Source organism: Asparagus officinalis, chromosome 8, assembly GCF_001876935.1.
Source record: "Asparagus officinalis chromosome 8, Aspof.V1, whole genome shotgun sequence".
Taxonomy (NCBI): domain Eukaryota; kingdom Viridiplantae; phylum Streptophyta; class Magnoliopsida; order Asparagales; family Asparagaceae; genus Asparagus; species Asparagus officinalis.
The window spans coordinates 117,435,438-117,448,141 of NC_033801.1; the positions used below are offsets into that span (position 1 = coordinate 117,435,438).

The 12,704-nt window shown below is 36.4% G+C and overlaps 2 protein-coding genes across 7 annotated transcripts in view; one reads left to right on the forward strand and one right to left on the reverse strand.

Annotated features, from left to right (window-relative positions):
- LOC109820491 (cytochrome c-type biogenesis ccda-like chloroplastic protein 2) lies at positions 476-9,715 on the reverse strand. Of its 4 annotated transcripts, none has more exons than XM_020386640.1 (14): positions 9,526-9,714; positions 9,391-9,459; positions 9,230-9,285; positions 5,569-5,696; positions 5,380-5,465; positions 5,246-5,277; positions 4,581-4,742; positions 4,255-4,327; positions 4,040-4,140; positions 2,702-2,794; positions 2,350-2,396; positions 2,018-2,120; positions 1,002-1,072; positions 476-882 (listed from the first exon to the last, which is right to left on the reverse strand). In XM_020386640.1, exons 1-12 carry the CDS (start codon positions 9,596-9,598, stop codon positions 2,045-2,047), a joined length of 996 nt encoding a protein of 331 aa, XP_020242229.1. In that variant the 5' UTR covers positions 9,599-9,714; the 3' UTR covers positions 476-882; positions 1,002-1,072; positions 2,018-2,044. The 4 variants fall into 4 exon arrangements, with proteins under 4 accessions (XP_020242229.1, XP_020242230.1, XP_020242228.1 ...); XM_020386641.1 differs by having other exon boundaries at positions 476-812; positions 2,003-2,120; positions 9,526-9,713; XM_020386639.1 differs by having other exon boundaries at positions 2,003-2,120; positions 9,526-9,713.
- Positions 9,872-12,704, forward strand: part of LOC109822018 — a 5,768-nt gene continuing 2,935 nt past the window's right edge. The window contains exons 1-2 of one of the 3 annotated variants that reach the window (XM_020388174.1): positions 9,872-9,981; positions 10,351-10,466. In XM_020388174.1, coding sequence (XP_020243763.1) covers positions 10,433-10,466 — 34 coding nt within the window. In that variant the 5' untranslated portion in view covers positions 9,872-9,981; positions 10,351-10,432. The remainder of the gene's footprint in view (positions 9,982-10,350; positions 10,467-12,704) is intronic. The other 2 variants (XM_020388175.1, XM_020388176.1) reach the window with 2 other exon arrangements.

A 12,704-nucleotide genomic window follows, 5' to 3' on the forward strand; every position in this document is an offset into this window, starting at 1 on the left:
GGGGAGGAAGTGAGAAGACCTGATTCTACTGAGTTCCCACCAACAAACCTCTCTAACTGAGGCGTCACATGGGGCGTAAATAGAGGTAACAACAAAGGTCCAGTTTAAAGGAGAATGAGTAAGAAAAGCTGTCACAGAGAAGATATCTATGGATGAGAAGGAACAGGAGAATGTTATCATTCCAGCCGAGAAGAACTCCTCCCCTAGACTCGATAGCATCTAAGGAAATCCAGGAAGAGATGAAACCACTCCCTAAGGACTTAAGAGTGGTGAGTCTAATAGAATTGAGTTTGGCCTCTTGCAGACTGACAAGATCAACTTTTTGTACCCCTAGAGATTATTAGCAACCATATCCGCATCCTAATAGATATAAAGATTTTCTCGGATACGGATATTTTTGTGCACCACTAGAGAGGAGGATATGGCTCTTATAGAAATCAAGGGAGGGGAGTTAAAAAGATTCAAGCAAGCAACCACAAAAAAATTCCTTTTGTTGCTGTTATATTGAACATTTAAACATTTCTGTACTTTATCTTCTTTACAAGAGTTCATCATCGAGTCTAATGCAATTCTTGTTAAGAAACTATCAGAGAAAACTTGAACAATGTACCATCCTAACATAACAGCTTGTCCATAAGAATATTCTCCAAACCAAGTGAAATATGATTATTTTGTTACAAGAAGAGAAGTAACTCCTCGTCAGAGCCTCTTTGCCGCTAAGTAGCTTGGATGCTGTGCACTTCCGCCAATGATATTAGCGCTCACTTCCTATGATATGCTTGAATCAAGCAGTGTTATTTGACCGGCAAATACTGCTCCAAGTTGGTCCATGATTTTTAAAAAACAAAAGTGTACCAGGGGTTGAGAGCTGGCTACAGTTGCCTGTTTTGGAGTTCCGCGATGATTCCGACGTTAGAAATTCAGAATTTCAGAAAATCATGATTTATCTATGGAGAATAGGATATAATTAGGAAGCCAGAAGTAAAAACAGCAGAACTCACAATAACCGTCGGCTATAATCGTGCAGGAAAAATATCTTGAATAATTTGGTAGAACATAGAATCATCCCAACCTGCAAAAATATCAAAGGGAATTTGTAAAAGTATTCATGCTGCATCAATAACGAGGGTGGCAGGAACTGTAAGTATAAGCTCGTATAAATCATATGGCTTTTATGCAACATATGGCTTTTCACTATTAGAACAATATACACTTGTTTTAGAGTTAGAAAGATAAGCTAACCCACATGGGGGATTCATACAGTGATTGAAGGGATTATTCAATTTCAGACCTGAGAGCAAGCAAGGAAGACATGAGGTATCAAACTCAGTTACTCCTAATGAAATACGAAGTTTAACTACCCATAACTATAAAGCGGGTGTCCATACAGTGTATTATTTGATAATTAATTTTTGAAATCCACATGAAGAGGGTGCAGATTTACATCCAATAATAGGTCTATCTTGAAAAATTAAGGAGCAACCATCTAGAAGATAAGAGGGACTACTCTAAGGTCGAAGCATTTAATCCACAGAGTTGGCTGAAGAAAAGCAAAGTGACGTCTGGAGTGTGCAACAACAGACAGGAAATGACAAATTTACACTCAAACATAAAAGTTCACTTCAAAAATATTAAGGAATATATTGCAAGAATTGTACTTAAAGTTAGATAACTGATTAAGTCCACTATATTCTATACCCCGACCCACTGCATGAACCTGAATGTATTTTGGAATAATATGAAGCTGGAAGAGGCTAATTCAGACAGTTCCCTTAGAAATCTTCAGTAACTAACTCTAGCTGAAACTTTATTTAACTCCTCCGAAAACTACGAGGCAAAGTTTTGATTCCATTTGAATGCTCTTAAGACTACAATATATCACATAGCTACCAAGGAGATGATGAAGCAGGGAGATTACATAACTGGTAATTGGTCATTACAGCTGAAGAACTCTGTCTAATAGTGAGACAAATTTCTGAGTGCCAAAAGGAATTTCACATACCGAGATTGTTCATACCATTATCTACAGATTGTGTTGCATCTGCTACATTATCATTGTTGATGCAGGAAATAGCCTGTCCAAGAGAGTATACAAACCCCCTCCCAATAAAAGAGCTCCACTGCAGAACCAATTAAGCAATCATATTTACAAACCTTAATAATGGAAAAAGATTGCATGTTCAACCATTGAGGTCTCTTAGAGAACAACATCGTTGGCCCTAACTTGGTGATGGAACAATAGGTTGCAAAGGAGATTCCCTATAATGGTCTGTGTTGCAGCGTATCTTTTATTTCTTGTAAATGACGATTGGAGTGATAAACATGGTGCATTTCATAGAAATATCATACCTCGTCGGATTAATCCAAGCTGAGAACTTCCGAAATGAGAGAAGGCTCTGCAAGTAGATAAGAAAATTCTCACATATGATATGGCAAAATGTACATCAGATATTTAGGCAACGTTGATTTGATTAACTTTCCATCTTCAACTAATAATATGTATCTAATTTGCCTTCAATGAAGGCTTTGTTCTGTGAATAGCAAAATAAGGTTTTGTCGTTGCTGTTGTATTGACTAGCCTTCAATGAATAATAAATGTCATGTGATTAGAAAAATAAATATAAAAGCATACAGATAAACGCATATCAGTCTTGGCCAACAAGAAAGACTCGGTTATAAAAAGGGAATTGAAAATTTCAACCTGCAAAGCACCAGCAAAAGATGCTGCAACTAAAAGAGGAGCAACATAGCCAGTTGTATATGTGAGAAGCAAGCTTCCCCCAATAATTGGATCCTGAAAAACAAAGCATCTCCAGTGAATCATTAGCAGATTGAAAGCAGTTTGATCTATAATTTGAAAGGAGATTTGCAAAAATATCACAGAGAAAGCATGTAAACTTGGTAGATAATGTTTTTGCTTCCACTATTGAGTCTCACCCGTTCCCCTAGTCTGTGTAAGAGGCTTTATAAAATGTAGGTTGTAGGGTGACCATTGAAGAGGAAACGATGACATGGCACAAAATGAAACATTAGGTTTGGTACAATTTCTAGATGACAAGGCTATGTCCGATTGTAGTTGTGTAAATTTAGCAGATTGAAAGCAGTTTGATATATAATTTGAAAGGAGATTTGCAAAAATATCAGGGAGAAAGCATGTAAACTTGGTAGATAATATTTTTGCTTCCACTATTGAGTCTCACCTGTTCCCCGAGACTATGTAAGAGGCTTTATAAAATGTAGGTTGTAGGGTAGCCATTGAAGACGAAATGATGACATGGCACAAAATGAAACATTAGGTTTGGTACATTTTCCAGATGAACAAGGCTATATGTCCGATTGTAGTTGTGTATTTTAAAGTTATATCTTGTCCTTGACTTGATTCAAGGCATAAGCTCGATTTTGACAGCCAAAGAATAGTCTCAGAACTAGTGTCACTTACTGGGAGATGTTTTTCCCTGTTATAAATATGATATTCATGCACGTTTTATTCCCTTACAAAAATCATCAGTTAATACCAAGACAAGGTTATGGCTGATTGTAGTTGCGTATATTTTTAAGTTATATATTGTTCTTGACTCGGCTAAAAACTTAAAACTCAATTTTCATAGCTAAAGAGTAGCATCAGAACTATGGTGTTACTTACCAGGAGACATTTTCCCCTATTCTAAATATGATATTCATGCACATTTTATTCCCTCACAAAAATCATCAGTTAATACCAAGTCTATGCAGGCTATTGTATCTATGTTGGAGGGAATATTCTGTCTTAAAGGATAAGAAACAAAGTGTTGTGTCTAACTTCGGTGAAAAGCATGATACCAAGATATGAAAAATACAACAAAATGATATGAACATTTTAGCTAATCAGTGAGCTTTGTTATGTATGATCATCTAAAATGAGATTATATTGCAATAATTATGTGGCTATCCAGATCGGGAACCATCTCGTGTTTCATGAAAGAACAAATATGTGTCATCTAGTTCGATAAGTAGTTGAGGAGAAAAATCATTGAGACAAGACATGTGCAATCTGTTATACCCTTGATGCTGCCACATATCCCAAAAGAGTAGCAAGCACAGGAGTACTGCAAGGTGATGCAGCCAATGCAAATGTAAGACCAGCAAGATATGCTTGTACACCTGAAATTTAATTTTCCGTGCATAATTGTAAGCATAAAGTTGGTTCAAACAATTTTGACAATCATGAAAGTTCTGATGAGAGAACGGATACTAAAAAAAGGAAATTTCAATTACTGGAAGGGAAGCTAGCTGCCGCAGAACGAGGATCAAAGTTGTTGAAAAATGATGGAAGCTGTAGTTCAATTATCTACAATACAGATAACCAATACAGTTTAGACGGATGTATGAACATCATGGAATATCTAGAAATATGGCATGGATGACAGTTGAAGATCTGGCATACACTTTAACATATTACTGAATAATTACAAAGAAATTAAGGAGCTGCAGTTTTTAGGAAAGCTAACGAAAGGGTAGTAGACTGTCTTGCTAAAAAGGAAAATTAACTGCATGATTAATATGGCAGTACCAATCCAAGAACTAATTAGTTATGGACCTACCTCCAAGAGATTCAGACCCATAAGGACTGCTAAGCCTGAAGCAGCAATTGGAAGTCCTTGTCCTACTTGCCCATATGCCTTTCCAGCAAATGAAGCTGCAATACCGAGAATAGCTAGAGTTGTTGCTAATCCCAATGAGAAAGCTATAGAATCTGAAATAATCTGTGAAGAAGGAAATGAAAAGTATCAAAAATAAAATAGAACCTTAATAAAAATACTTGGCAATTGGCAATCTCTACAAGAAGCACAGACACCCAATTGTTGACTTTTACATTAAAATAACCATAAAGGAAGAAAATTAGAATCAGAAAGTATATTTTATTAGAAAAAAAACTTGACAAATCGACTTGCCTTGGTAAAAAAAAATCTAGATCATCAAATGACAATATATTTTATTTGTTGGGTTAACTAATGTGCTCAATTGCATTGAATTTGAGTTTCAAGAATACATTAATGATTGCACTGGTGAGCATAAATACTGTTACTTTGTGAAAATTTTGAAGACCTAGTACAAAAATGCTGTACACTCACTGGCAAAGATTTCGAATTCTAGAAATAGGCATTTGAAGATCATCTAAATAACCTTTAAAATTATTTTTGTCGCTACCTACAAATCTGAGACAATGTAATAGTATCAAGGAGGATAGTCATAAGGAAGCAGTTACCTGTTTTCGACTTTTTCCTGAGCCAAAAGCTCCTGAAAATTTTCAAAACATCTGTCAGCTAATAATGGTTCCATTGTGCATTTCAGTGCCATTATTTAGTAAAACCCTGCAGAACAATTTTTCTAATTTCATACCAATATAACCAAGAGTCAGCGGCAAAACACTTAGTGTACATGGTGATAGGCTAGTTACAAGTCCTGCACCAAAAATAACAGCTATACTGCAAAATACATGCAGAATTGGCAAATGTGATTAACAATACAATGAAATAATTACTGACTAAACCATAAAATTCTCATGGTTACAGAACAAAAAAATGGAACCTAGTGAAACTGAGGGCAGATAACTGATCCTGAACAGCTTCATTAGCCTGTTGTCCAGCTGAATATAGGAAACCTCCAAGCCACTCTCCAAAGTTAATATCTGCTAAAATTGGGGCATGTACTCCTTCCTGAAAGTATACAAAGAGTTCACAGGATTTACCAGACAATTAACAAATATAAACAGCTAAATGCACATAACTGGCAAACTACACACTAAGTATAGGTGCATTATATATTTAAGCATATAGAACAATTTTGGAGGGTATTAAACTGGAAAATGGATGATTTAGAGCAATATCAAATGGAGAGGGAATCATAGAAACAGGAACCACAAACCATAACAGGATTAATTTTTTTTAAGAGAAAAGTTAAATGCAACTCGCCAACTGCCCAGCTAGGTTACCTAGGTAATTCTAATCCGAAGCCGTATCCATACCCGACACGTACCTCTACCCAAACTCCTTGGATATTCCTAGCACATATGCATACGTTTATTTGGGCATGTACTCAATTATACAATACATGTTTTAATTTAAAACCCTTGTCATACATTTTTTGGACATGTATCCTACCATTGTATTAAGAAGGATATGATTAAGACTAATGTAACGGAGGAAATGACCCGTAACAGAATGGAATGGAAAAATAAGATTCATGTAGCCCATCCCAAACATTTGGGATAAAGGCTTGGTTGTTGTTGTTGTTGTTGTTGTATCCTACACTTCACATAATAAAAGAAACACAAGGTTATCATAGGATTTCTAATTATCATCCTTGTTCTCATATAAATTATTATTTCCAATATATAATATATGTGTATATAAATATTTATATAGCCGTGTCATGTACCCTACCATTTACAAATTTGCCGCGACCCTTACCTGTACTCGGACCAGCACCCGTATCCATGCAACATAGCTGCTCGGATAGATGAAAAATGAAAACTAGTTTCCATATAAATGTTCATACTGGTCCCTATTGAGTATTGGAGAAATAATTCCGACAATCAATACTTTGAATAACCTCCACAGGACCATTCATTAGGAGTCTAACATGTCAAAAGGCATCCTTAGATCATAAAACATTCAGTTTTATCTAAGATCGAAGATATTTGATGTTTTCACCCTTGACTTCCATCTTCTCCTAGATAAATGATATATACCAAATCTCAAGAAAAACTCCTCTACCCCTTCCAACTGGTCCATCGCTTTTTTCTTTCTCTTCCAACAGATCAATATCTCTTATTCCACCTCCCTTTCTCAACCTTTTCTTTTCTTCCCTCACTTTCTTATTCTTTGATTTTTCTTTTATAAAACTGAGCACCTCCCCCTCTGTCTCTTATTAATTCTTTTATTCCAGTGTACTTTAACTTCAGTTCCATTTCTCCGAAATTTGTCAGTAGTTTCTTTTGATCTCTTCTTCTTTATCAGCAGCCATGACATACTTAACATACTCGTTCTGGAATCCTAAGATCTGGATATGGAATCCTGCTATAGGGTTAACAATGAAAATCAATCAACCCATATAGCTTACGCGTTCTCTTTAAGGTCGCAAGAAAAGATTCATAAGAAATGACAATGACATGCATTTAAGACCTACTTATTGAAGGTAACTTTACTTATATTCACACCTCCGACTCGTCACAAAACTATGGTGTTTCTACTTATTTTCACAACTTAGATTCGTCACAAAAAAAAAGACTCATCACAAGATTCGTCACAAAAAAAGACTCGTCACAAAACCCATGGTGAATTACTCTCACAAATCACTTAACCTCAGTGGTTCTTAAATATTAAGTCACAATTCTTAGTGATATTATCTAACCATATTCATAGAATATTTGATAAAACTAAATCTAACTTTCAGAAAATTTTCCAAAATCCAGCACATAACCATGAAGCAAGCATCATTTCAAGAAAAGACAACCAAGAAAGTTGTACTAATGAAAGCCCTCACATTAGACATGCTAAGATCTAGAAATTTGTCTAAAACCTCGAACAATTGGGCTTTGTGATTCTCAGATTTCTTAAATTTTGGATTTTAAATTTTAGATTCTTAATATCAAGGAATAAGACAACAATGACAGAAGGAGAGCTTCTATCTAGGGGCCTCCTTGTTGCTTTGAAAAACATCCAAATATAAGAGAACCAATGAAACAACATCAATAAGAAACACAAAAGGTATACAGCTTAATTATGCTTTATCATGAGGCCAAGAACGATGAAACAAAAAAAACCGAAAGAACATTTGTTGCTTCAGAAAGCTTGAAACAACCAAGTAACGAAGTCTAGTTAACTGAATCACAAGGAATCTATTAATCTCGTTAGTCTAAAAATCCCAAATGTGATTTGGCAGAAACAAACAAATATCATTAGGGGCTTCTAGTTTCCAGAATACTTGATTCACTTAGTGTGCTTTACCAAGATTGGAGTTGAAACAGATATCACAATAGGTTTCCTGCTTGCACTAGTTCCCAAAAATTCCCACCGAAAATTTCCTACTTCTTTGGAATTTTATTAGTTATCTGACAGCCAAGAGAGAAAAAAAATGCATATCTTAGGTTCAACCATCATCTATATGTTCTTTCCCATTGCTCTCATTAGCATTCACTTTAAGTAATGAGAAGAGTTGGGGATAAAAAAAATTGTGCCAGTACTACTTGTGTGTTTGGAAGCAGTAGTTGGTGAACCAGTGTTTCAACTACACCCAAATTTCAACATACATGTTATGTTGGATGTTGTTACAGTATCAAAAGATTGCCAAAGCAAATAGGCTAAGAACAAGGGAATTGCTGCTATGTTAAAATTGAAGTGTGTTCTGACAGCCGGATTGAAACTACATGATGTTAATAAAGCATTTGTTATTCCAATTACTCCTAACCAAACATGCCCCTCACAAAGTTGAGCATTCTTTTGCAAATAGGGGATTTCACGTATATATCCCTCAAATCTTTCATATTTGCAAGGGTTTGATGGTTATGACTTATGAGGTGGTGACTTATTTAGCAAAATGAGCTACTAAGAGATAGAGGAAGTGAGACTCACACCTTTTGATGTGACGAGTAGGGTGGGTCTACCATGTGGTTATCTCTGGGTAGCTCATTGAGCAAAATGAGCCACCATTTCATACCCAATTTTTTCCTAATTTTCAGATTTCACATTGATTTTTTCTACCCCTCCCACTTAACAATTTTAGTTTTTTAAACTGGAAAACATTATGTTACAAACCTTTTTGTATTTTGAAATTGCCTTCTTGAGCAACCAACATCATTAAGTTGGAGGGATAGAAAGACTAAACATGAGAGTTTTGGGGTAGTTCCACAAATACAAAGAATAGGGGGTGTACATTTGCAAATATGAAGCATTTGAGGGGTATATATGCAGAAACCCCTCACAAATATTGAGGCCTCAAGACAAGGGCCCTATTATCCTAATTTTATAAGTATTTCTGTGCTTAATCATACTGAAAATTGGATCTAGTAGTTGCTAATTCGAAAAAATTGACAAAAAACATCCAATTTTACCGAATACCCAATTCACAGATCCAACCATTGTTCACAAAACAAAACTCACATCTCATACTTGTCCCCCATAGTAAACCAATTTGTAGCATACAAGGGTAATCCAATCCAAACGAACAACACAGGTATCAGAAAACGCACCAACAAATTCCCCATGGACATCGCATTCGCCGAATCAATCGCAACCAAAGAGGCAACTGAAAACCCAAAAAAGCATACAACAGCCAAAGCAGACATTTCATCAAACACACTGCCTGCACTTCAAAAATCCACTAAATTAAACAAAGAATGCGAAAAAGCACCTGAAATACTGGCTGCTGCGGCCAAAGCTGGTATTTTTATTGGCAATTGGCGCTTCCCTTTTTCCTTTCCTAAAAAAAAGATAAAAATAAAGATGAAAAATATAGAAAGGCGTGAACTTTCGTTTGATGAATTACCATGGGATTTTGGTTTGTGAATGAGAGCTGAAGCTCTCGTTGGAGGAGAGAGAGGAAAGCAGCGGCAGCTCATTGCAAATGAAAACAGTGTTATTGAACTTGATTTTGATGAATTAATATTTCTCTATTTATATGTGCTCATTTTTTGTGGGCTTTAAAGAGGAGAGAAAATGAGGGAACCAGAAAAATTCTAATTTTTTTCTGCGGGGGACAAGCAATCGGGTTGGACTGGGTCGGGTTTAATGCCAACCCGATCCATTAGGAACTCTACTAATGCCGTCATTTTACACGTGCCAACTACCTGCTACTGCACGTGTGTACTGCACGTGTGTACTGCACGTGTGTCCTTCAAGGAGAGATAAGGACGAGCCTTCAAAACTATAAAAAAATAAGAAAGGGCAAAACTTGTGCTCTGAAGTTTTAATCCGCCGAGCTCGCTGAAGAGACGATCCTCAGGTTTTATTTTCTAATTTATTCCTCCCTTGTAAAATGTTTTAGCTTCTCAGCTCTATGATTTGTTCGTATTGCATTTCCTCAATGCGGCAATTTGTCAAACAGTACATCTGCATTAGTTATTTTGCAAAAATAGCATATTCAGTTACTTATTTCTGCTGTAATTTTGTTTACGATTCATGTATTGTAGTTTCTAAAATTTAGAGGTGACGATATATAGTTCTATTGAAGTCACGGGTTTTGTCAATGTAGTTAACTTCGTTGGTTTAGTTGATTATTGCGATATGTTGTCTACTTAATTGGTCTATATAATTGTTTGAATAAGTATTTGGAAAATTGATTAAACTGTAAATATTTTATCTTGATATCCAGTGTTGTCAATCCTTAAGGAGGCGTGTGCAATGTTTCTGGGTTTTCCTTAAGAGTGAATTTCTTGGTCGTTTGAAATGGGCAGATGACGAAAAGAGCAGAGAAACTCGGCAGTGCAAGTAAAGTCTTAGGCTTAATTTATGCAATTTTTTTTATTTTGGATAGCCATTTATGCATGAAAATATGAATAGAGTAAATGCTTACTCATTACCGTTCATGATGGGAGGCATTGAGAATGGAGTACGCATCTGCCCGCATGAGAGCAAAGGTTCTAAATCATCAACGACGCTCCGCTCATCCATGATTGAGAACCAGCTAGCATGCCGGCAGTTTTGAGTACGTACAATTAGGATCCTTTGTCCGCCTAGTATACTTATGTTTTTTTCCTTTGGAAGTTCATGTGAAACCTGAAGGATCTTAGGAAGAGCCAAGTTGATGAAGTTTTTAAGAGACTCGAATAAATATGACCAGGTTTTGGATATCCATTTTAGATAGCTCTAGCTCGAGGAGTGGCGTTTGAGCCGTAGTAATACACTTGGCCAATGATGTTAGTGAATTAGTCTAGGTATATTTTATCTTTAAACCTATGGAGTTTTCTGTGGCCATTGTGAGTGTATTTTTGTCATCTCTTCTATATAGTATAAGGGATTAAAACTTCAAATTAGATTACTCTGCAAGTTTGGGGAATATTACCACCCATACAGCAGTCTAGTCATTTTCTGCTATAAGAAACCTTATGCTATATATGCACTAACAAAGGGTCAGTGTTCCCTCTAAAAGCTATACTTTCTTTTAACTACTAATAGGAAACTTATTCATTCTACTTCCTTTGTATTCTCAGGCTTTATACTTACTTTTAGCTCAGCACTCAGGCCTGGTCCATATTTAAGAGTGGAATTGTGTTATGGGATGCTCCAAATCCAAGATTGCCTATGGTCTTTGTTATCCATAAAAAAATTCTCGTAGTTCTTGCTTCTGCAATGACTCCTGCTTTCTAGGGCTTGAGAGGGGCTTGTACTCGCGTCCGTTGCAAAAATGATTTGTGGTTTTTTCTTTTTAATTTTTTAACTGAAGGGTATTTCTTTATGCTTGTCTAGCATATAGAAATTTAATGTTGTCTTATGCTTCAAAATAAGTTATTAACACAGAATACCAGGTTTTCTGCAGGAACCTTCAGATAGAGATAGCAAACAGGCTGCTAGCCATATTTTAAGTTTGCTAAGGGCCAGTTTGGACTTGTCCCTAGTGAAGGGAAGTTAAGTGAATATAGGATAATAAGTTAAGGAAAGTTAAGGTAACATAAACTTGTTTGGGAATTTAGTACAGGGAACCAAGGGGAACTTATTTCATTCCATTTGGGAAGTTTAATAAAGTGAAGGAAGGTATGTGTCAATCTACATAAGTAACCTTATATGTTATTTCACTTGCTTGGATCTCAGCTTGATAGAAGGGTAAAATTGTCTCCATGTAGTATTCCTTTTTTAGCAGTTCCCTTCCCTCCATTCACCACCCAAAAAAAAAATGGTTTAGGCCGGGCGCGGGGGAGGGGCAGGAGGGGGGGCGCGGATCTCAAAAGTTTTCCCCTCAGTTATACTTAACTTCCCACCATTATCTATCTCAACTGAATTCCCAAAACAGGGTTAATGTGACTCCTACCTTCCCTCACCTCACATCAACTGCCATCCAAACATGCCCTTAGAGAGTCCTTCGTACCAAAGAACACAGCTAATTTGCTGAATGACTAAGTCACACATCTACGAACTATGACTTAGGAATAAAAGGTTATGGTAATAACACATGATAACTCTATTTGCATTGTTTCTAAAAGTTTTTCTGTTCTTGTGTTGTACGTGATGCTCTTGTTCTGTGTTTTTAGATGTATTGGTCAAGTCCTCTTTCAGTGGTATACTCTTAGTGTCTTATCCGCCTAACATTTGAAAGAAAGATTCATGCTAGCAGGCAAAATTTAATAGCACTGAGTATAGCCATAGGCAAGTTGGTCCCCAATTTGGGGGGGGGGGCGGGGGGGCGGGGGCCGCGTTGCGCCGAATGTTAGCAATCTGAAAGCCATTTTGTCAAGCTTAATATGAAAGTGCTCTTGATGTTTGCTGCACATAGGACTGAACTTGCAGTGTTGCACAAGTATATTGATCTGTTCTTCTCATTTCCCATCATCTAATTAAATTATTTCTCCTTAATGTGCATCTTCATAGGTAGCATTGCCTGGTTGTCATAACTTAACACTTGGACCTGGTACACAAAATTTGGAAAAAAAAAGGATAATAGGAACCCACCTAATATCTAAACGTTCATTTTATGCCCATTGCTCGTACTGGATCTGCCAAAATGTGGCTTGC

Excerpts from the sequence above, each read along its gene's own strand:
- LOC109820491 (XM_020386640.1), bottom strand. The coding sequence starts at position 9,598 with ATGAGCTGCCGCTGCTTTCCTCTCTCTCCTCCAACGAGAGCTTCAGCT. Across the intron at positions 5,278-5,379 it reads GCTGACTCTTGGTTATATTG|GAGCTTTTGGCTCAGGAAAA; the intron begins GTATGAAATTAG and ends GAAAATTTTCAG. Across the intron at positions 2,121-2,349 it reads GCTTGGATTAATCCGACGAG|TGGAGCTCTTTTATTGGGAG; the intron begins GTATGATATTTC and ends TTGGTTCTGCAG.